Source organism: Lissotriton helveticus, chromosome 2_1 (assembly GCF_964261635.1).
Source record: "Lissotriton helveticus chromosome 2_1, aLisHel1.1, whole genome shotgun sequence".
Classification (NCBI taxonomy): Eukaryota; Metazoa; Chordata; class Amphibia; order Caudata; family Salamandridae; genus Lissotriton; species Lissotriton helveticus.
Genome location: NC_136059.1, coordinates 961,982,444 through 962,004,530, shown reverse-complemented (window position 1 = coordinate 962,004,530; position 22,087 = coordinate 961,982,444). Strand labels below are relative to the sequence as shown.

Sequence of the window (22,087 nt, the reverse complement as noted above, 5' to 3'; positions counted from 1 at the left end):
GCAGCCCGGGGCATGCTCAACAAAAACAGTGCCTGAGGCTGGAAAAAAATATTTTAAGTATATATTTATTAAAATTAAATTCATGGGCTGTGGGGCCAAATAAAGGGGGGGGGGGTCACAGGCCCAAAGCTGTAACAAAGGAGCCGCCGCTGCGAGGTACCTCAACTTAAAAAAAGTTGTAAATATTTAACCCGCTCAAAATAGCAGCTTTCAGCGATTAAAAAGATAGCAAGTCAGGATAAAGTAAAATAAATCATACATTAATACATGCATGGGTCGGAACATGCTTTGCTCATGCGCAAAAGTGAATTGTTAATCACAGTGGGCAGGGGCCGCTCTCATCCAATGACGTCATCGAGCTTAGCAGATAGGCACCATCGTCTCCAATCAGATGATCACCACCAGCAAAACAGGATTTAACAAGAAATTTCAGCATTAATCTAAAACTTGACCACAAGTATTAGAAACGCCTGCCTGCATCCACCTTTGAGTGTATATAACATTAAACTATACCAGGCAAAAAAAGAAACGTCTTTTTACAGCACACATTGATCATGAAACAAAACGACTGCAAAATGCTCCAGCAACATCAAAGATGAATTATGTTCTTCTCGCGGCCACAAAAAACAGCCAGGCATTAAGGCACTCTTTTCTCTGACTGCCTGCTTAACAAACAGCAAGGGCTGAAAGGCTGCCACCCACTACAATGCCCTCGGGGAGCACTACTGTTTATGGCACAAAGAACAGCAATCCCAACACGTGTAACCAGGTAGTCGTCAATGCCACAAAACACTGGGCCCATTTCTAGACCATACAAAAAAATACCCGCAGTTTAAAAGTGGGTAGATAAGTCTGTGTTATATGAACGACCAAACTGTGATAACTCCGTTCTGGAGGTATGCTCCGATGGTCGAAAATACAAAGTCAGCGGCATGACGCAATCCACCCACAGCTCCTGGTCGCCAATTTCAGAATTGTCTTGTGGGAGGATAACTGGTGTTAATGAAATAACACCCTCATGCACACTGCCAAATACACATTCATGACTAAATATGTGAACGATAGGCCACGTAATGCATGGTGTACATCCCTCTTGCCCTATAACCGAATGTTAGTAAACATCGAGCTCTGGCTCTGTTAATCGGAGAGTTATTCTGGAATGGGAGCATTCTGATTGGCTGTCCTGCTTCCAGCGATCCAGTCGGAGTACTACTAATCGTTATAGGCAACAATGATATTGTTCACAAGAGGAGCAAGCGAAATGCAAGTAAAGTCGTTGCTACATATCAGAAAATTCCAGCTGCAAAGATATATTTCTTTCCCCTTAAGCAAACATTTGCAAACCTTGATCACAGAACCTGCAAGGTTTTCATGTTTATCCATATATAAACAAAGCATGCGTTCAACTGGTCTCTTTTGGTTTGCTTTTCTTAGGCAATAGTTTTCCTGCACTGCTGAGCTGATGTTATTTGTTGATTTCCATTTACGACTAACCTACTTTTGTAACTGTTTTATATTTTAAAATTAGTATTTATGCATGTATTACACATAATGGTAAATGATGCTCTTTTGTACAGGCTAATGGTATTTTTCGTTGTTCGCTAATGTCAGCTATAAACATATTCATGTATGTTGTAATGCTGGCATGATGGCTCACTGAACTAATCTCCTGTGTGCAGTGCCTAGAAACACCAAATATGCGATATGAAGCTCTGTGTAGTTATCTCTCACTGTTGTGTCTGAGCATAGATCAGTGGCTGCAGTGTTGTAGCTAGACGTTTCATTTCCAATCACCACTGCAGAATGTAAACATCTGCTAAATACTGGGGGCTGATCCATAATGTGAAGGGCGCTCCAAGTAAACAGTGGCTGAAAGCGACCAATCCAGATATGCCAATTACTGAAGGTGTCAGATCCACAGCCCAATCTCTGGGTGTTGTTAATGACAAACATCTAGCTGCACCAGACATAAAAGGCAGTATACTCAATCGATTGAACTAAAAAATATAAATCCAAACCTAAATGCAAAAATGTTAATTATTAAAATTCCTAATTATGGTTTATAATACCAGTGACAGAATTTTGTATTTCGACTTTAACCCTATTTTTTTTATATGCGCCTATTAAAATAAAAACGTTGATTATGTGGTGGACATCCCAAACCTAATGATCCTTTGGGTGTAATGTTGTGGTCCTCTGCTTGCGTTCTGTGCATTTATATCTCTTTTGAATGATGTTGCATAGTCAGGAGGTTAGGCCTAGCTAAAAGCTTACTTAAGGAAAGAGCGGCACGTGTTTTCAGCAGTCCTCTCTCCTCTTAGGCTGGGGATGCTGACTATTCGGAGGCCTTCAGAAGTGAACTGGAAGCCTTCAAGGAGCGAGTGAAGCTCTTCTCTGATTCCAGCAGATCTGGCCAAGAGGCTCCTCCGCATCCTGTGTTCTGCTCCAGCCTTGAACCACCCGGCATAGTTGGTTTGCAGCCAAAGGTACGTTGTCTACATTTATCAGAAGTTTCAGTTGCATGCGGGCCTGTTTGTATAACATTCGGTGTGCTTTTAAGAGTTCGCAGCCTACCAGTGGGGAGAACTGTTCGGCAAAACTGGTTTAGCTATCGGTTGAAGACTGATAAATCTCCAGAAATTATAGGTGAAGAGGGCGCACATAGGGACTACCGGCAATGGCAAAAACTGAATGCCACTTTACTCCACTCTATTCTATGACACAGTCCTCTAAGCCACTCCACTCTGACAATCTACTCCACTCTACGCTACTCTACTCTACAACACTCTATGCAACACCCTATATGCATCTTCACTCTGCTCTACACCACACCATGACACTCTATGCCACTCCACTCTACAACACTGCACTCCACTCTATGCCAATCAACTCAACCCCACTCTACTCTCTCCACGCCACTGTACCCTACTCCATGACTCTCCACTTCACTCCTCTCCACACCACTCTACTCCACTCCATAACACTCCACTTTATGACACTCCATTCTTCTTTACCGTACTAACTTTTAGCCATGCTGAACATCTGCCATTCTGGTGTACAACATTGCTAAAACATATTGGCAAGGCCAATAACGCTTGCATTGGCAAGACCTATTGGCTTTGCCAGTGCTTGTTTATCTTTCTATTTTACTAATGGGGAGGGGCTACTTTTATTTTGGTGCCCGGGTCTTTTTCTGTTCCAGTCCGGCCCTCTCAGTTGTACGTCAATAATAGATTCATTACATTTGGTACACCAGGGGTCAGTTTCTTGCAGTTTGCCTGGATAGTTGAAGGATCTAGAAAGCCATGGAGTTTGTTTTCTAAAGTTCTAAATACCCATGAAGGGTATGTGGCTATTCAATTGCTAGGAACGGGTGGTAGGCACATAACTGTACTGTCCAGAGACCTTGGACCCAAATGCAACCGGTACCTAAAACAGACATTTGAAAAGCCAGGTCTGGCCTAGCAGTTTTATTTTGTTTTTGTAAAATAAACATTAAAAGTATAAATCTAATAAATTAAAATGTAGCCATCCAAAGGTGGCATGCATTTCTTTGCAAAATAATAATAATAGTAATAAAGTAAAAAATTTCTTTGGGTCCTGAACAATGAAGTGGACTACTTTTTAAGTTTAAATCTTATCACTGATTTGGGGAGTAATAACAACAGCAACTAGCCTACATCCACAGGCTAGTGGGGAACAATAACCAGCATGAAAATAATAAGAATGGAAAGGAATAATGGAGAGAAGGAAAGGAAATCATAAGAAACTATAAATAGATGGAAGTACTCGACAGCTTAAGCAAGGAACACTGCAGAATTATAGAGCTACTCCCGTGTAGGCACAACACACACCCTCAATAGACAAATTATGCATTTGCACGGACTGCTTGGGTGAGGCGAAGAACCCACAGATACATTGCGCAAGTCAGTTCGACAAACTCACTCGCTAAAAATGTAATAGTTGAGCCCCATGTTTTATCAAAGCGTTGCAGTGTGTGTGACACTTGCCATCAGTTTCTCCATACCGACAATTTCCCACAATTTATGCAGCCAGTCTATTCTAGTCGGTACTTTTTCAGTACCCCAGCGGGACAGCTGAATCCGTTTAGCAGCCCTCAAAGGCAGAGTGATGGCTTTGGTTAGAGATTTTAAATGGTAGGTCAAAGCATTTGGAACTCCTAGTAGTATGTAACTAGGGAACCTGGGCAGTACTGTATCATAAGTGGTGTCAATATCGGACAGGACGGCCGTCCAGAAATGCTGGAATTTCAGACATTGCCATAGCAGGTGTGTTAGGGTGCCCTCCTGTCCATAGCGAAGCCAGCACTGCGGGTCCCCCCCGCCCCCCGGCTTCCAACGGGCCACCTTGACTCGGGTATAGTACCAATAGTGAGCTATTTTAAGGAACATTTCCTTGCCTGCAGTGCTGCATGCAGAAACCCTAGCTCTATGGATAATATCTTGCCATTCCTTAAGTGAAAATTCACGCTCACATTGAGATTCCCATCTAAATTTGCGCTGGTGATTTGATGTGGTGTGAGAAGAAAGGAGTATACTTCCGAGAGTAGGCGTTGATCCGAGTGGCGTATAATAAACCATTTTTCAAAGTCTGTCAATGGGCGACCAGTGTGTGGGCGGATGAAGGGTTGCGTGGCCCAGTGCTCAGGGCGATATACTGCCAGTAGGCCTCAGGAGGCAGATCGTAACCAGAGCGGAGTTGGGTGAAGTCCATCACCCCATCTGCATCAAATGGGTCCCCAATTCTCTTACAGTTAGCCTCTTACAACCTAATCTAGCTGTCGCCGTCCATTGCTGGTGGGAAGTCTGGGTGGCCTATAAATGGAGTTGGGGGCAATGTGTGCGTGGAGAGATGCCTCGCTTCCTGAACCCTGTTCCACATTCCCACTGTAGTCCTGGTGACAAGTGAGATATATATCCCGGCAGGCCGGTGTTTTTAGGTAACCATGTTACCTTCAAAACATGGATCCCAGTGACGGCGCGGTCAATAAAATACCAGTGCTTTTTAGAGGTGGTTCTCCATTGTATCATGTAGTGTAGTTGGGCTGCTGGTAGTATCTTTCTAGATGAGGAACTCCCAACCCACCTTCCCTTTGTCTGAGATATGTCTGGGTACGGGCCATGTGGCATTTCTTCGCACTCCATATAAAGTCTCCTATAAGATGTTACAGCTTAGCCAGAATCGAGAGGGTTTGCAATTGTAAAGTCTGCATAACATATAAAATCCGAAGGAGTAGGGTCATTTCAACGGCTGCTCGTCTACCTCGCTAGGACAGTGTGTATTTTTTCCAGGTCGAAAGTTCCATTAAGGCAGCGGACAGAGAGCGGAATAGTTTTCTTGGGATCTGCGCTCAGTCATGGAAAAGATCTGGCGTCCCAGGCATGTCACTCAACTGATCGCCCCGACAAAGGGAAACATATTTGCTAGTCGTATCTAGTCAGCTCTCGTGATAGTCGGACTGAGTGCCTGCATTTTCTGCAGGTTCATCTTAAAATTAGACACTAGGCAAAAGTCCTCCATTTCATGCAAAAGGTGGGGCAAGGAGGTAAATTGTTGTGTTAAGATCAGCATAACATCATCAGCGTAAAGTAATCATTTATGCTCTCTGTCTCTCATGCAGATCCCAGAGATAGTGCTGTGCTGGCGAATTTGCTCTGCAAAGGGCTCCATGTAGAATGCAAAAAGTAAGGGGTACAAGGGACATCCCTGTCGGGTGCCCCACGAAATCCTAATGGGACGGGACGCAACGTGATACCATTAACTGGGATCTTCGGCTCTGATACAGTATAGTTACAGCTCACCCACTGCAGAAACCTCTCCTCCAACCCAAATCTAGCAAGCACCATGTGCAGGTAGGGCCAGTGCACCCGGTTAAGTCTTTTCGGCATCTACTGACAAAAACAAGGTGGGGCTTTAGGAGCATTGTGATTTATCAAGGAGGTGACAAAGTCAATTGATGCCATCACTACAGCCTCTCTCAGGGATAAACCTTGACTGATCTGGTTCTATAACGCCCTGCATATACAGTGCCAGGCGGGAGGCCAGCACACTAGTAAAGATTTTTAAATCTACATTTAACAAGGAAATAGGCCGATATGAAGCGCACCGCGTCGAATACCTACCCGACTTTGGAATAACTACAATGGCGGACATCCACATGGAGGGGTTGAAACTCCCAGAGTCGCTAAACTAATTGTAAAGACGTGAGAGTAACGGAGTGAGGGCTGACGCAAATACTTTCTGAGGTGAAGCCATCTTCCCCAGAAGCTTTACCTGTGGAGAGTTTTTGGATAGGTCAAAGTACTTCCTCAGGACGAATGTTGATGTCCAATTTGGACGCTTCCAAGTCTGGGAACGCAGTCACCAGAGCCTGCGTCACATAGTCCGCTGCCGCAGCCTCATTAATAGTCTCTGCTGTGTGTAGTGCGGAATAAAAGCATTCAAATTTGTCCTCTATAAGGTCGCCAGTCCGTCATCTCGTCCCTTGCATCCCCTCAATCTCGGAGACCCGTCGGTGAGCAATCTGAGCCTGAAGTCTGGCGTAGTGCCACCATCATTGGAATCCAGAAAATTCAGAATTAATTACTGAATCTCTACACTATTGGAGTAGTATATAAGCAATTTGTGATTCAACCACCACAGCCGTTAATGAGATGAACCCCCAGGTAGACCCAACGTGAGAGTAATCAGTGAGTGATCAAATAATACTGACACCCCTATCTTGCCCGCCATTGTGGCCAAGGTAATGCGAGGAGATGATAGAAAAAGATCTATTTGGGCATACGTCTAGTGTGCTGCAGAGAAAAAAGTATACTCCTTGACAGAGGGATTCCACTCGTGCCATATGTCAGTCCGGCCCACATCCGCTAACCATTTCTGCATGGAATCTGAAATCGCCCCAGTCCATCCCTCCCTCATTGCCAACTATATTAAAATCCCCTCCATTCAATAGATCCTCGTCCGGTGACGCCAACACACTGCCCAGAGTATTCTTGAGGAAGGGTTCCTGTAGATCATTTGGGGCATATATAGAAGCTAAAGTATAGGTGCGGTTCCCAACCTCCACCCGCAGGCAAAGCAACCTACCAGAGGCTTGAACTTGTATCTTAAGAATCTTCCCTGGGAAGTGTGTCGCAAACGGAATGGCCACCCCTGCCCTTTTCCCTGAAATGGATGAAAAGTATTGGCGGTCAAACTACTGCGATGTAAGACGTTTACAGTCGGTGCGGAGTAAATGCATTTCTTGTAAGAAACAAACCTAAAATCCGGCCTCCCTGAGAAATGTAAGGAGTGTCTGCCACTTTGCCGGGGCATTAAGGCCCCATATGTTAAGGTTCAATATCTTAGTCATAAGGTTACGCATAAGTAGGACATATTGCTGGCAAGTAGGTAAGGGGTCAAACCCCCCCTACTCCCCCCTCACCCCCTATTGTTGGGTCTGGAGCAGAGCAACACAGTCATATTGTAGCTGAAAGGAAAAGGCTGTCGAGTTAAGAAAGGAGAAGCCCATCAACCCCGGGATAAATACACATTCTGTAGTAGGGTATCTCTGTGTATAGTCATAATCTAGTGAATAGTCCCGCCCATGTGCGTGGACCCCGGAGCAATCAAAAATAATCTCTTAAATTGTCAAAAAATGCAGAACTGCGCAGACACTTAAGAGAGAATTTAAAGACAGATAATGCAGCCTATATCCACAGGCTACACTGTCCAGTCTGGATTAGTGCAGGGTGCTACACTTACATAAGTGAGTACCATATACTAAGCCAGCCTCTCACACTTCCTCAGTGGTGACATTGTTCCCCAGAAACGGGACTGTTTTTATAATGTTGAGTTCTCTGATGTTGTTATATCTTTCTGCGTTTCCATCTCCTTTCCCATCCAGTCCGCCAGAAGTGCATCCACTGGCTACCCTAAGGGTCTGCATGTGGCTTTATCCTATTTACTTCTTGATGACAGCCGGTGGGGGTTTATTTGCATAATTTGTTAAGGATAGACTCTGGTGATCCTTTGCAAATGTTCCCTCCCTCCCACCCCGACTTTGCTATTTTTTAATGCTATTGTACATCACCTAGGGAGAGTACTCTTAGCTAGGAATGTCTACATTTTCTTGGTTTTACTCTAGGAAAGGGTTTGAGAATGATTTTCATTGCATATTCTGTGACAAACCATTGGGAAGGAGTAGTTTCTGTCCTGTAACTCCTGTTCTGTAGTAGGGGTATCTCTGTTATAGTCATAATCTAGTGAATAGTCCCGCCCATGTGCGTGGACCCCGGAGCAATCAAAAATAATCTCTTATGTTGTCAAAAAATGGGGAACTGCACAGACACTTAAGAGAGAAATTAAAGACAGATAATGCAGCCTATATCCACAGGCTACACTGTCCAGTACTTCAACTAGAAATTCCATGAAAAATCCACAAACAGCACAGCCTGTCCAGATTTCTCCACAGAGAAAAACCTTGCCTTTACCAGCAAAACCCTCTGGAATGATAGAGGAAGGAGTGGACAGACAAGCCCCATAGGCTGCCATTATGTGACTCAGAACAGGATACTGTGCCTTTAAGAGAACTTTCCAGAACTCTCACAGTATCCCAGAATGCACTGCAGGTCCCTTTTACTTTCAGTTCTTTTTTCCGGCTCCTGCAAGCAGGACCCTGGAGCATTGAGCTCTCCCTTTTCAAGGGTTTATTTGGTGATTTTTTCACTTTTTCAAGTAATTGAGTGCTTTCTTTGAAGTACTTTGGTGTTTTCTTCCTTGTGTGTGTTTTGGTTCACTCTTTTATTGTCAAAATGCCTGCTTTGTTTGACAAATGCCCAGAGTGTCCGAGGAAGAAGGCCAAGTCGGACCCACATGAGGTGTGCATCGTCTGCCTTCCCTCATCTCATGTTCCAGAGGAGTGTGGCATCTGCCAGACATTATCCACCAGGACCCTGAGAGAGAGGATGAAGATCAGGCTCCAAGGCCTGGAAGATAGGAGACTGCAACAAGGTGGGTCTGGGCAGGCTCCATCTGCCCATGCTGAGGTCTCTGGGGGGCTCCCCAGAGGCAGGAAGACCAACAAGCGTCATATTTCTCCGCCGACGTCGATAGCATCGACGACGGCGTCGAGAGGGATGACAGCAGTCTGTTCCCCGTCTCCTCAGGGCTCTGGGTTGAAGCGGCTTCGAAGTCGAGGGGACTGATCAGGTCGCCGTCGAGATCACCGTCGACGGTGTCATTGACGTCATCGTCGAGTCATCGACGTCGAAGGAGTTCGGCCCGACGTCGGCGCTCACCGTCGAGGCGACTTCACCGTCGAGGAAGAGGAGAAGGTCGGCGTCGAGGGGATCCTCGACGTCGAGGAGGACGTCGAAGATGCGCAGGCGTTCGACGTCGAGGAGACGCTCGTCGTCCAGATGGCGTTCGCCGTCGAGGAGGCGTTCGACGTCATGGAGGAAACGTTCGACTTCGAGAGGTCGACAATCGCCATCGAGGAAGAGACGTTCGCCTTCCAGACGTGGCTCAACGTCGAGACGAGGACGCAGGTCGACGTCGAGAAGGCGTTCCTTGACGTCGAGACGACGTTCTTCGACGCCAAAGAAGCGCAGAAGGAGTTCTGGCGCCAGGAGTCACTCTGGGTCTGCTGGGACGCCTCGGAGACGCTCTCCAATATGAGACAATGCCTCTACATCGACTCCTCCTAGGAAGAAGAAGAGGGAGTCACAGGGCTCTGTGTACTCCGAGGTATATACACCTCCCAAGCCGAAATCGACTACACCTCCTCCCCCATTTCCCAAGGAACCTCCGCCACGGAATCCAACTCCGCCTCCGCTTCCGCCTATAGTCCCCCCTCATCATCCTCTGCTACCTCCTCAGGGACTGCCTCCGGTTCCTCCGAGGACGGCTTTGCTGCCACGGTACCCGGCGCCTCCTAAGGGGACTCCTCAGCCGAGGGTCCCGGTCAGGCCGCAGTCTCCTGCTCCTGTGAGACCTGCGGAGCGTCCGAAGCCGAGGAGATCGCGCTCTCATTCCGGAAGGAGGGGGAGATCGCGGAGTCATCACCGGTCATAGACAAGATCAAGGCGACGCCACAGCAGGCGCAGATCGAGATCCCGCACAGGTTCTTCTGGGACAAGGGACTACTCGCCGACTTTGTTGGAATCCCCTGGGACGAGGGTGTCGCCAGTGGACGACATCGTCTCATTCCAGGATGTTTTGCTGAGGGGTGCGGCTAAGTTGGGCATCACGGTGACGGTGCCCACTCCCACGACGTCCGTGATTTTCGAGACGCTACATAAAAAGCACCTGGCTTGGCCGTTGCTACCCCTAGTACCAGGATTGGTAGAGCCCACTCAGGAGTTGTTTCTCACTCTGGCGGTGACGAAGGCGGCTCCCTCCAGGCTCCTCAAGAAGTACCGGGCTCCGGATTCTGACCCGGCCTTTCTCAGGATGGATCTGCCACCGGACTCGCTCATAGTGACAGCTGCTAGGAAGCAGCATGCCACCACCCTGTCGTCCACGGTACCTCCTGATAAGAAGAGCCGCTGGTTTAGACTCGGCTGGCAGGAAGGTCTGTGGGACGGCGTCTACTGCAATGAAGGCTGCAAGTGCCGCGGCTTTGCTAGGGCGATATGATCGGGCCCTGTGGGAGTCCCTCCAGCAATTCGCTGAGCTCCTTCCTCGAGAGAAGAAAGAGGACTTCCAAAAGATTCTCAATGAGGGACTATTGGTGTTGAACCAAGTCATCAGCGCGGCTGCTGATGTGTCCCTTCTGGCGGCGCATGGATATTGCCATGGTGTCAACCAACGGCGCCACGCTTGGCTTCGCCTTACATCCCTCAAGCCAGAGGCCCAACAACGGGTGGCCAACCTGCCTTTCTCGGGGGAGACCCTGTTTGGCAAGCATGCGGACGACGAAATGGCCCGCATGAAAGCAGAGGCCGAGACCCTGACGGCTGTCGGGTTGGAGAAGCCCAAGGAGAAGAAGACCTACCGCCCGTTTCAGAGACGGTTCGGGGCGCAAGGCAGAGGTCGAGGACACGTTTCGGGACAGCAGCAGCAACAACAGCAGCACCAGTTCCGGAGGCCCTTCCAGAAGCGCCAGAAGGGCAGAGGCCAGCAGTCCGCAACGGCGAACAAGGGCCCGGCTGGGTCTAGGCCCTGAGCGGTTACTTCACCTACATCTGTTACCCACTCCGGTGGGGGAAAGCGTTAAATTTTTTCTGGCAGAGTGGAGAAAAATTACTCAGGACAAGTGGGTGCTGAATATTGTTTGCAATGGATACAGTCTTCGGTTCACCAGCCCGCCTCCAGCAATTCCTCCGGTCAGCTCGCAGTTTCAGCTGCGCGAGCTCCAGGCGGAGGCCGATTACCTGTTCAGGAAAAGGGCGATAGAAGACGTACCTCTGTCCCAAAGGAGAAGAGGTCTGTACTCCCGGTTCTTTCTAGTTCGGAAGAAGGACAAGTACGAGTTCAGGCCCATTCTGGATTTGCGACAAGCAAACAAGTGGATTCGCATAGAGAAATTTCGCATGCTGTCGTTGCATCAGATTTATCCTCAGCTGCAACAGGGAGACTGGCTATGTGCTATAGACCTACAGGATGCGTACTTCCATGTGCCCATTGCACACAAACACAGGAAGTTCCTGCGATTCCAAGTCGGCGACAATCTTTATCAGTACACCGTACTGCCATTCGGGCTGAAGTCTGCGCCCAGAACATTCTCGAAGTGCATGGCAGTGGTAGCTGCACACCTGAGAAAGAACAAGGTGTTTGTCTACCGTTACCTGGAAGATTGGTTGATCAAGGCCTCCTCCTTCTCGGAAGCTCAAGCGCACTTCCAGAAGACGTGCGTTCTCTTGAACAAGCTGGGGTTGCACATCAACATGTCCAAGTCTGTCCCGACTCCGGTCCAGTGCATACAGTACTTGGGAGCCTCCATCAATACGCTGTCAGCAAGCGTGTCTCCTTCGGAGGAGAGACAATTATCGCTCCTTCGGAAGGCTCAGGCTCTTATGACCGCTCCTTCTACAACAGTGAGGACGGTGTCTTCTCTACTGGGGTCGATGGCCTCTTGTATCTTCCTCATGCCACACGCACGGCTGCACATGAGACCATTGCAGGAGTGCTTGGAGGATCAATGGGATCAGAGGAAAGGATCTTGGGACGACAAGATACGACTGTCTCTGCACGCTCTTCCGTCTCTGAAGTGGTGGTGCTCAGCGGAGAATCTCCACAGAGGGGTTCCCTTCCACAAGGACATTCCCACACAGACTATCGTGACGGATGTGTCTCTCCACGGCTGGTGGGCGCAGTCCGGAGATTTACAGATACAAGGAACGTGGTCCCAGACGGAGTCCACGTATCACATCAATTTCCTGAAACTCAGAGCTGTTCACTTGGCACTGAAGGCCTTTCATCCGTCCTTCCAGACCAACTCTCTGCTTGTACAGACGGACAATACGACGACGATGTATTACCTCAACAAGCAGGGGGGCTCGAGATCGCGCACTGTGTCGCAGGAGGCGCAGGCGATCTGGCATTGGCTTCTAGCCAGAGGACTGACAATAACGGCTACCCATCTACCAGGTATGCAGAATGTTCAGGCAGACGCACTGAGCAGACTGATTCAGGAAAACCACGAATGGGTCATAAACGACGAAGTACTAGGAGAAGTCTTCGCAAGGTGGGGGACTCCCGACGTGGATCTGTTCGCCACCGCCGAAAACAGCAAATGCCGAGACTTCGCCTCCAGGTACTACCAGCAGGGGACGCTGGGGAATGTGTTATGGATCAACTGGTCGAACAGCTTTCTTTACGCTTTTCCACCCATTACCCTGATGCCGGCGGTGCTCATCAAGCTGTCCCAGTCCAGGGCGCGGATGATCCTGATTGCCCCGGAATGGCCCAGGCAGTGGTGGTTCACGGACCTGCTTCACGGGTCTCTCCTTCCTCACATACGGCTGCCGTGCCGGCCGGACCTTCTCACGAAGTTCGGGGGGCAGATGGTGCACCCCAACCTCTCGTCTTTGAGTTTGGCGGCATGGCTCCTGAGATAGTGCAATATGGCCATTTGAATCTACCTGAATATTGTATGGACATACTGAAGGAGGCTAAGCGACCTTCCACTAGGACTTCCTATGCTTACAAGTGGAAGAGATTTCGCATCTGGTGCAAGTCCAAGAACTATGACCCAGCGACGTATAAGGAAGATGTCACCCTTCCGTATCTTCTACATTTGGCGCAGTCTGGTCTTAATATCCATTCCATTAAGGTTCATCTCGCTGCGCTGACTGCCTACAGGAAATGCCCTTCACAGACTTCCTTCTTCCTTCTTTGATCCCTGTGATCAAAGATTTTTTGGAAGGCTTAAAGAAAGTGTTCCATCCTGTCCGGCTTCCTTCGCCTTCATGGGAATTGAACGTGGTGCTGTCCAGATTGATGAAGGAGCCTTTTGAACCTATTCATAAGGCTTCATTGCAGCACCTGTCCTGGAAGGCGGCGTTCCTCGTGGCCATTACATCGGCCCGCAGGGTGAGTGAAATTCAGGCGTTGTGTTGCCAAGAACCTTATACTGTATTTCATGCTGCTAAGGTTGTTATGCGTACTCACCCTAAATTTCTTCCGAAGGTTATATCTGATTTTCATGTTAACCAGACCATAACTTTACCTACGTTTTTTCAGAATCCTTCATCTCCAGCGGAAAGGTCTCTGCATTCCCTGGATGTCAGGAGAGTGTTGAAATTTTATCTGGATAAAACCAAAGATATTCGTAGGTCAGACCAATTGTTTATCAATTATGAATCAGTCAGGACCGGTCTTGCTACCTCAAAACAGTCCATCTCGAGGTGGATTGTGTCCTGTATACAATTGTGTTACCAGAAGGCTAATAAGACCTTAGGGGGTAAACCTAAGGCTCATTCCACCAGGGGCAAAGCTGCCACGACTGCTTTGCTACGTAATGTTCCAATTGCAGAAATCTGCAAGGCGGCCACTTGGAAGTCGGTCCATACCTTTGCTAAGCATTACTGTCTGGACACTGATGCCAGGACAGAAGCTCAGGTTGGGCGGCCTTCGCTGCGAAATCTGTTCGCACAGTAGTGGTGTTACTTCTTTTTCTCCACCGCCGCTTTGGTGTGGGGATGGGCTTGCCATTCTATTCACTAGATTATGATTATACACAGAAATCCCCTACTACAGAAGGAGTAGTTTCTGTCCTGTAACTCCAGTTCTGTAGTAGGGGTATCTCTGTTATAGTCATAAGCGCCCGCCCTCCTCCCCGGTGGAGAGATATATTCATGTGAGGAATGCTACAGGTCTGGCGTGTTACGCCTTCAAAAAGAACTGAAAGTAAAAGGGACCTGCAGTGCATTCTGGGATACTGTGAGAGTTCTGGAAAGTTCTCTTAAAGGCACAGTATCCTGTTCTGAGCCACATAATGGCAGCCTATGGGGCTTGTCTGTCCAATCCTTCCTCTATCATTCCAGAGGGTTTTGCTGGTAAAGGCAAGGTTTTTCTCTGTGGAGAAATCTGGACAGGTTGTGCTGTTTGTGGATTTTTGGTGGAATTTCTAGTTGAAGTACTAGACAGTGTAGCCTGTGGATATAGGCTGCATTATCTGTCTTTAAATTCTCTCTTAAGTGTCTGTGCAGTCTGCATTTTTTGACAATTTAAGAGATTATTTTTGATTGCTCCGGGGTCCACGCACATGGGCGGGACTATTCACTAGATTATGACTATAACAGAGATACCCCTACTACAGAACTGGAGTTACAGGACAGAAACTACTCCTTCCCGATGGTTTGTCACAGAATATGCAATGAAAATCATTCTCAAACCCTTCCTAGAGCAAAACCAAGAAAACGTAGACATTCCTAGCTAAGAGTACTCTCCCTAGGTGATGTACAATAGCATTAAAAAATAGCAAAGTCGGGGTGGGAGGGAGGGAACATTTGCAAAGGATCACCAGAGTCTATCCTTAACAAATGATGCAAATAAACCCCCACCGGCTGTCATCAAGAAGTAAATAGGATAAAGCCACATGCAGACCCATAGGGTAGCCAGTGGATGCACTTCTGGCGGACTGGATGGGAAAGGAGATGGAAACGCAGAAAGATATAACAACATCAGAGAACTCAACATTATAAAAACAGTCCCGTTTCTGGGGAACAATGTCACCACTGAGGAAGTGTGAGAGGCTGGCTTAGTATATGGTACTCACTTATGTAAGTGTAGCACCCTGCACTAATCCAGCCAACCCTTATGGTGATTTTAGTGGTCTTTGATAACCTTAGAAAGCTCTCTAAGTGGTAGTTGTGTAGAGCAGCCTTCAGGCTTTGTCCAGAAGGAGTGTGAAGCAGCTTGGATTACCGGATCTTAATCCTATTGGTATAGGTTAAGTGAAAAAGAACCACACAGTGTATTTATGAAAATAGTTATTTATTTCAGACTCTCACTAACACATAACAATATCTCCTACCCGGATATTTAACACACTGCACATAATACTTTGCAAAATAAAGCAGGTAAATAGCGCTCATTCACAATGGTTTCCAGGGGGAGACCAAACCATATACTAAAATAGTGGGATGCAAACCACAACTCAAGTCAAGACTCTACCCAGAAGACGTAGAAGTGCTGGGGACCCAAGGAACCACCTGAGGTAAGTACCCAGGAACCCCATGGAGGCTGTGTGCAGACTAGAAACACAACTGCGTTCTCAATTCAAGTCAATGGGTAAGTCGCAGTTGCAATTTTTTAATTTCGGCAGCAGCAGCCCTACCTTGCTTTCTGGTTCTGGAAGACTGGTACCGGGAGTACTGAGGGTCTCCCGGAGGAGCTGTACAGTACATGAAATCATATCTCCCAGTATGATTCCAACATGTTTGATACCAACCATGACAGGGTTCCTTACAGCCAGTTTAGAGATGTTATTGTGTAACTACGCAAGGCCACTCTTTATGTCATAATGGCTGATGCTCTTACAACCATAAGAAGGGACTCCGTAGGTTGTAGGGGTGTCCCACTCATGCAGGGACACCCTCACGCTTAGAACCAAGCGCACCCTGTCTTCAGGATTGAAAAGGCTTGCTTTAGGGGGACTTATAGGTTTTAAGTGTAGTGTCCTCACATATAAGCAAGCTTATATCTGTTGTCAGTGATGCTAGCACTAGCTTACACATGCTGCACTGGCAGGCCTGTAGTCACAGTTTGAGTGATCTCCTTTGGGTGACATAATACATGCTTCCGTCCATGGGAGATCCCTGGTGTACCTATGCCCTTGGTACCATATACTAGGGACTTTATAAGGGTACACTACCAGCCTATCCGGGGTGTACCTAAGAACTTACCATACCAATTAAGGGGTGAAAGCAGAGAGACTGTGGTCCTGATTAGCACTATCCCAGTCAGACTAGTCAGAAACAGCACCACCCCAGGCAAAAAGTGGGGGTACAAAATACACTAAAGGGGGTCTAAGGGAAATTTAACGACCTAAATGCTACATCCCTTAAGACTACTGAACACCAACTAACAAGTAGCATAAAGTCAAAAGAACCCTAACACGTGAGGGTTGAGTGAATGCATGTGCTGATAGCGAAATCAATCATGGGGCACCTTCAAGTTTGTTACAGTGTTCCCATCAGAGTCCATCCTGTACCGCCCTACATCATTTGGGAAGGTTACCATAGGTACACAAGGAGAGACCCAGTGTCCGATTTGGCACAGCGTAAGCCTGATGGTAAGAAATTACCCAATGAGATATAACTCCGACCCTGACTATGTGAACTGTCTAGGTAGTTATTTGTTTGACACTACCTCTTGCACTGTTTTTAGAGAGTGGGAGCAGAAGGTTGTTAATAAATTCATTTTCCTTCTTCGACCCATTTTTAAATCACCACCTTTTGAATAATTCTTTATTCTTTATAATTTTTTAGCACTGCTTAGTAGTCACATCCTGATCCCTACCTGTTAGATATATCTCATTGGGTAATTTCTTACCATCAGGCTTACGCTGTGCCAAATCGGACACTGGGTCTCTCCTTGTGTACCTATGGTAACCTTCCCAAATGATGTAGGGCGGTACAGGATGGACTCTGATGGGAACACTGTAACAAACTTGAAGGTGCCCCATGATTGATTTCGCTATCAGCACATGCATTCACTCAACCCTCACGTGTTAGGGTTCTTTTGACTTTATGCTACTTGTTAGTTGGTGTTCAAAAAGTGGGGGTAACCATGAAAGCAGATCCTACTTTCCTACAGGAAGGGTCCGTCTGCCAGGCGTCCAGCCATCTCAGCAAAACGTAGACGAGAAAGGAAGGGGAGTTTTGCCAGGCAAGTCTGGTGTGAATGGAGCACTTCGGCATCCCCATTCAGGGAGGGGACGGATACACAGAGCCCATGCGAGTCCCAGGGGTAGCTCATATATACCCACAGCATCTGAGGCTTCCTCATGTTGCTGAAGTTGGCGCAGAAGCGCCTCCCTTTCCCTATGGCTTTCGGAGTCCGAAGGTTTCATCAGTAGGTCCTTCCCGGACCCTCCATCTCGACTTGACACCAGGCTGCATTGAAGATTTATGTTTCTAGTGGTTGGGCTCACCATCAGAGGCCAGGTCAAAACTCAGCACGGGGTGCGCTTCCCCCAGTGAACTGACTGCATGGGTCTCCGAGTTCCATATTAAGATCAACCGAAAGGGATTACCCCACTTATATTGAATCCCTTTCTCCCCCCAGAAGGTTGTGGACGGTTTCAAAGCTTTGTTTGTGAAGGATAGATAGCAAAAGATCCTAAAAGATTCCAACCTGTATCCTTCGAAGGCTATAGCTGATAAGTCTCAAGTCGCCTCTGTAATCATCTCCTTTTGCTTGTAGGAGTGGAGACAGCCGTACTTCAAATTCTTCCAGTTTTCTGGCGTCCACTTAAAGAGGAACACCTTTCCTACGAATGTGGGAGCGTCTAGACCTATTCTCCAAATCCTCCAGGAGGTAGTGCAGCTCACGGGCATGGCGTGGAATTTGTCCTCCGGTCGGTCCCCAGCTCTCTCTAGGGAGTCCACCCTGTCCCCCAATTCAATAAGGTTGGACCTGATGTTCCGGATGTCTGTGGCTACGTCCTGTCGCAGAGCTGCAAAGTCATCCCGCAACGTACTAAAAAGTTACTGGTGACCAGTTCTTCAGTGCCAGTCTCCTCAACCGCATGGCCCGCTTCGCGCAGAGGAAGGTGGTTGGGAGTTGGGCACCCCTCACTCTTTTTAGCACTGGGATTCTGCAATATGTCCTTTATGGAAGCCTCTTTTTTGGAGTGGTTGGACGACATTCCAGGGGATACCGGCTCTCCAGAGGCAGTTCATCAGCACTCTTTGAGGCCGCCCCTTGCCTGTAGACAGCCACAAGGCAAATGCCACCTCACTCTATGGATCTTCGTGCTGGAGGCCGCACCCTGCAGTAGGTGCAGTGAAGAGAAAGTGTTGCTCCAGTATGTGCAGAGTTTTCTTTGTGTGCAGCAGAAATAGGGCTGACTAGAGTTCAATTTCTCGGGGGCGGGGGGGTTACTTCCACTCCCACACCACACCAGTGCAGACCACACTTTCCCAATGTCCGCTGGAATTTAAACGGGGGTGCCCGTCCCTGCACCTCTATACCGTGAGTCGCACCATCGGAGGCCTCCAGGGCCTCAGAACTCACAGTGGCCATCCGCTCATTTGTGACACTGGGTGTCAGCTTTTTCAGGTGCTCTCCGGGGCTCACAAAGATTTCGACAGCCTCCACCCTCCGACGCCCTAGACAGGGGCCGCCATTTTTACGGGCGCGTGCCTTAGACCACACTGAGGCCCCCTGCTCACCTCTGGTGCCGGCTCCTTCCGACGCCTTCCAGGGATCACATTGGTTTCTCCAGCCTCTGCCCTCCGGGGTTTTAAACAGGGGCCGCCATTTTTAGAAGGACTCTGCGGCCGCCAGAGCAGTCCTGCCAAAATCCACCTGCGACAGGCGTCGTGCGTTTGCAGGTTGCCCTGTGTGATCCGGCGTTTGTCATGGCCCGAAGAGCCTCAGGATGCCAGCTTTAATGCTAGATGTGGGCCTCGCCCGGCGGAGCTCCATTGGCGACCTGCTATGCCACCGCCATCTTGGCCACGCCCTGTGGACCACTTGTGCAAACACAAAATATTTTCACTCACATTGAAGAGAGACTGTGGTTGATGTGTGCTGACCCATTGATACATGCTATATTCTGTCGTGGGCGGCAACGAAATGCGAAGGGCACTTGAAAAAAACAGTGGAAGAGGATGGCTGACCAAAAATCCCTTCTTGTACTTATTTATGTGTATTTTTATGATTGTATTTAGAAAACATGAGACTGGCAAGACATCAAGCTGTCTCTAGTGCGGACCTAACGAAATGGTAAGAAGACCGGTAGCAGATTTGGATGCAGAATAATATGTCCACATATTAAAACAATGTATTGCAGTAACATAATGAGCCAATGCAAGTGTCTAATAAGTGTATACATAGTAACTCTTACTGCACTCCACGCAGAATTTGGTGCAGTGGTTCACTTGTAATGCGATTTGGTCCTAATGGGTATATATGGGGAAACACCTTGCTGACTTCCAGCAAAACTGTTCTTTAGATGTGGCCTTTGAGTTGTCTCACCAGGATATTCGTTTTCAAACAACTCATACATCATATATATATACATTAAGGGGCTTTTGGTCAGCCGGCTTCATCAATAGATCAATTAAATTGTCATTCACATTTTGCTGCCACTCACTGCAACACATAGCATGGGGCAGTGGGTCAGCCCAAATTTCCCATTGGTTCCCTTCACTTTGCGTGATGTGCACAAAGCCTTGGCACACTGTTCACATCTGCCTAAAAAATCCTTTCTTACTCTTTAGTGACAAAGCTACTTCAAATTGTGCTTTTTTATTTTATATAATTTTATATTACCTTTAGATACTGGATGTTTATTTTGCATGCACTTCAGATGCCTAGTTAAATGGTGGTTTATTTTCTGCCTCCTTTTTGGTGTTTTAAAGTGTTAAAGCGACATTGTAGCAGCCTGTGATTGGCATGCTTGGATAGGTAATGATTTATTCGTATTGCCTTCACAAATGCTAATTTCAGAACACATGGCACAGCAGAAGCCGTGCTATTAAAAAAAAAAAACATCACTTGCGAAACAGTCACAACAGGGACTGCAAAGAACATTTTAAATGTTAAATAACAAACACAACAGCTGTGTTTAAATGTTGACTTGTTTTTTATTTTTCTCCCATAGACTTGAAATACAAAATAGCAATTGAACCTCCCAGCTTCCCAATACCAAACCTGTTAGCTCTGCCAATACATGTTGCTAGGAATGTTCCGTATAAAGATGACAGGCCATAACTTAAAGTTTTTTAAACTGCGTCTCATTTTGGCTAAATGTTTCAGAATCATGACATGGTCATCACGTGCTCCCCAACCCTAATTTGGGTCAAAGACATGTAAAAAAATGGTTCAAGGTGGGAATGGTGCCCAGGGGGGAATTACTCAAGTTACTACTGATGTAAAACCTCAGGGACAAGATGTACTGCGTGAATATCTAAAGAGGTCAACACATTAAGACCAGGGTCTGCAATGAGAATTCGAGAGGGGATTGGTTGACGCAAAATGGCCGCCAGTAGGCCGTAGGGGGAAGTCGCGTTTTCTCCTCTCTCCCAGAAGATGGTGGTTTTCATGATCCTGACCTCAACCCTGACCCTGACCCCGATGTGAGGTGTTTTACAGAGAAAACACAGGAAAGGAAAGAGCAAAGGAGTACTAGTGAATGGGAGAACGTAATGCTGGGACTGCTTGGAGTGCTGGTCGAGTGGAAGGCATCGTCTCAGCGTCCACTGTATATTACTGAGGGGCTACAGACAGATAAGAGAAATCTGATCCGGCACGCTAATCTGCTGCTTCTGGCTGCTACTAGATATTGCCGATCTGGCTGGACTAAGCTGGTGCAAGCTATGGCACCGAAGTTACAGAAGTCGCCAAAGCAACACAGACAGCCTCGGGGGCAGCGTGAGGATAAACGAGGTGAGGACGAGGACGCCACCTCTAGTGACCCTGGAGCACCGGCAAACAATCGCCGTGCGAAGATGAAATTAAAAGCACAGATGCGCAGAGAGGCAGCGAGGGAATTAAAAGCTCAGAAAGACAAAGAAAAGGAAATCGAACAGGAGCAAAGAAAAACATCCGTAATGAAAAGGAAAAATAAGGAGCAGCCAGCATTAGCACTGGTCGATTTAACACTGAGAGAGTCAGCCCTTCGACAACCTGCTATCACAGAGTCCTTCTCCCCCCTCCCACCACCTTCCTCGGCGTTGATTTCTCCATCGCCCCAGGTCTCAGCTGAGGTTAGAGCGTGTACCGAGGGAACGTCGGAGCAATCCTACCTGATACAAGTGGACGTGGATGCTGGAGTTACAGAGGCAGCAGAGGCTGGAACCTTTACAGCTGAGATGCATTGCGGGGGCGGGGCTGAGAGTAACACCCAGCCGTTGGTTGCACAGTGTGGGACGCTGACTCTCGAGGGGGAGAGAGAGATTTCGAGAATGGATGGAGGAAGCAAGGTCGTCGACCCGTCTATCAGGGACGAAGTTATGAGGGCAGCTGGCGCTGCAAAGACAGATTCCGATGCAGGAAGAAGTCCCTTAAAGGTATGTGCTAACGATTCGGCGTTTTTACCAGCTAGTTCTGAGGTCCCAGAGTCTAATGAGCAGAATATTGGGATACCAAAACCTATATTGAGAGAACCCTCTGACGATGGGGCTGGTATAAATAAGGAAATGATGACTACTGCCAATTTGGAAATTTCGGAAAATAACGATTATATAGTACAGCTTACTGAAGAGTTGCACCGAGCTGGGGGTGAGGAGGTGGATGTATTAGCCTCAACAGGGTCGACGGCACAAGCACAATCAAATACAGAAACGGCCAGTATCAACATAAGCAATCATGACAATACGCAACTAGAAAATGAGAATGCCAAAGTGAACTTGATGAGCAATTTGCAAGGAGTGAATATCCCTATACAAGTTATGGCCTCACCCAGTGA

General features: G+C 47.6%; 1 protein-coding gene across 1 annotated transcript in view; it reads left to right on the top strand.

Annotated features, from left to right (window-relative positions):
* CDC37L1 (cell division cycle 37 like 1, HSP90 cochaperone) overlaps window positions 1-22,087 on the top strand; it is a 295,015-nt gene that overhangs the window by 225,310 nt on the left and 47,618 nt on the right. The window contains exon 6 of the mRNA XM_078677395.1: window positions 2,322-2,486. Within this exon, the coding sequence (XP_078533521.1) occupies window positions 2,322-2,486 (165 nt within the window). The remainder of the gene's footprint in view (window positions 1-2,321; window positions 2,487-22,087) is intronic.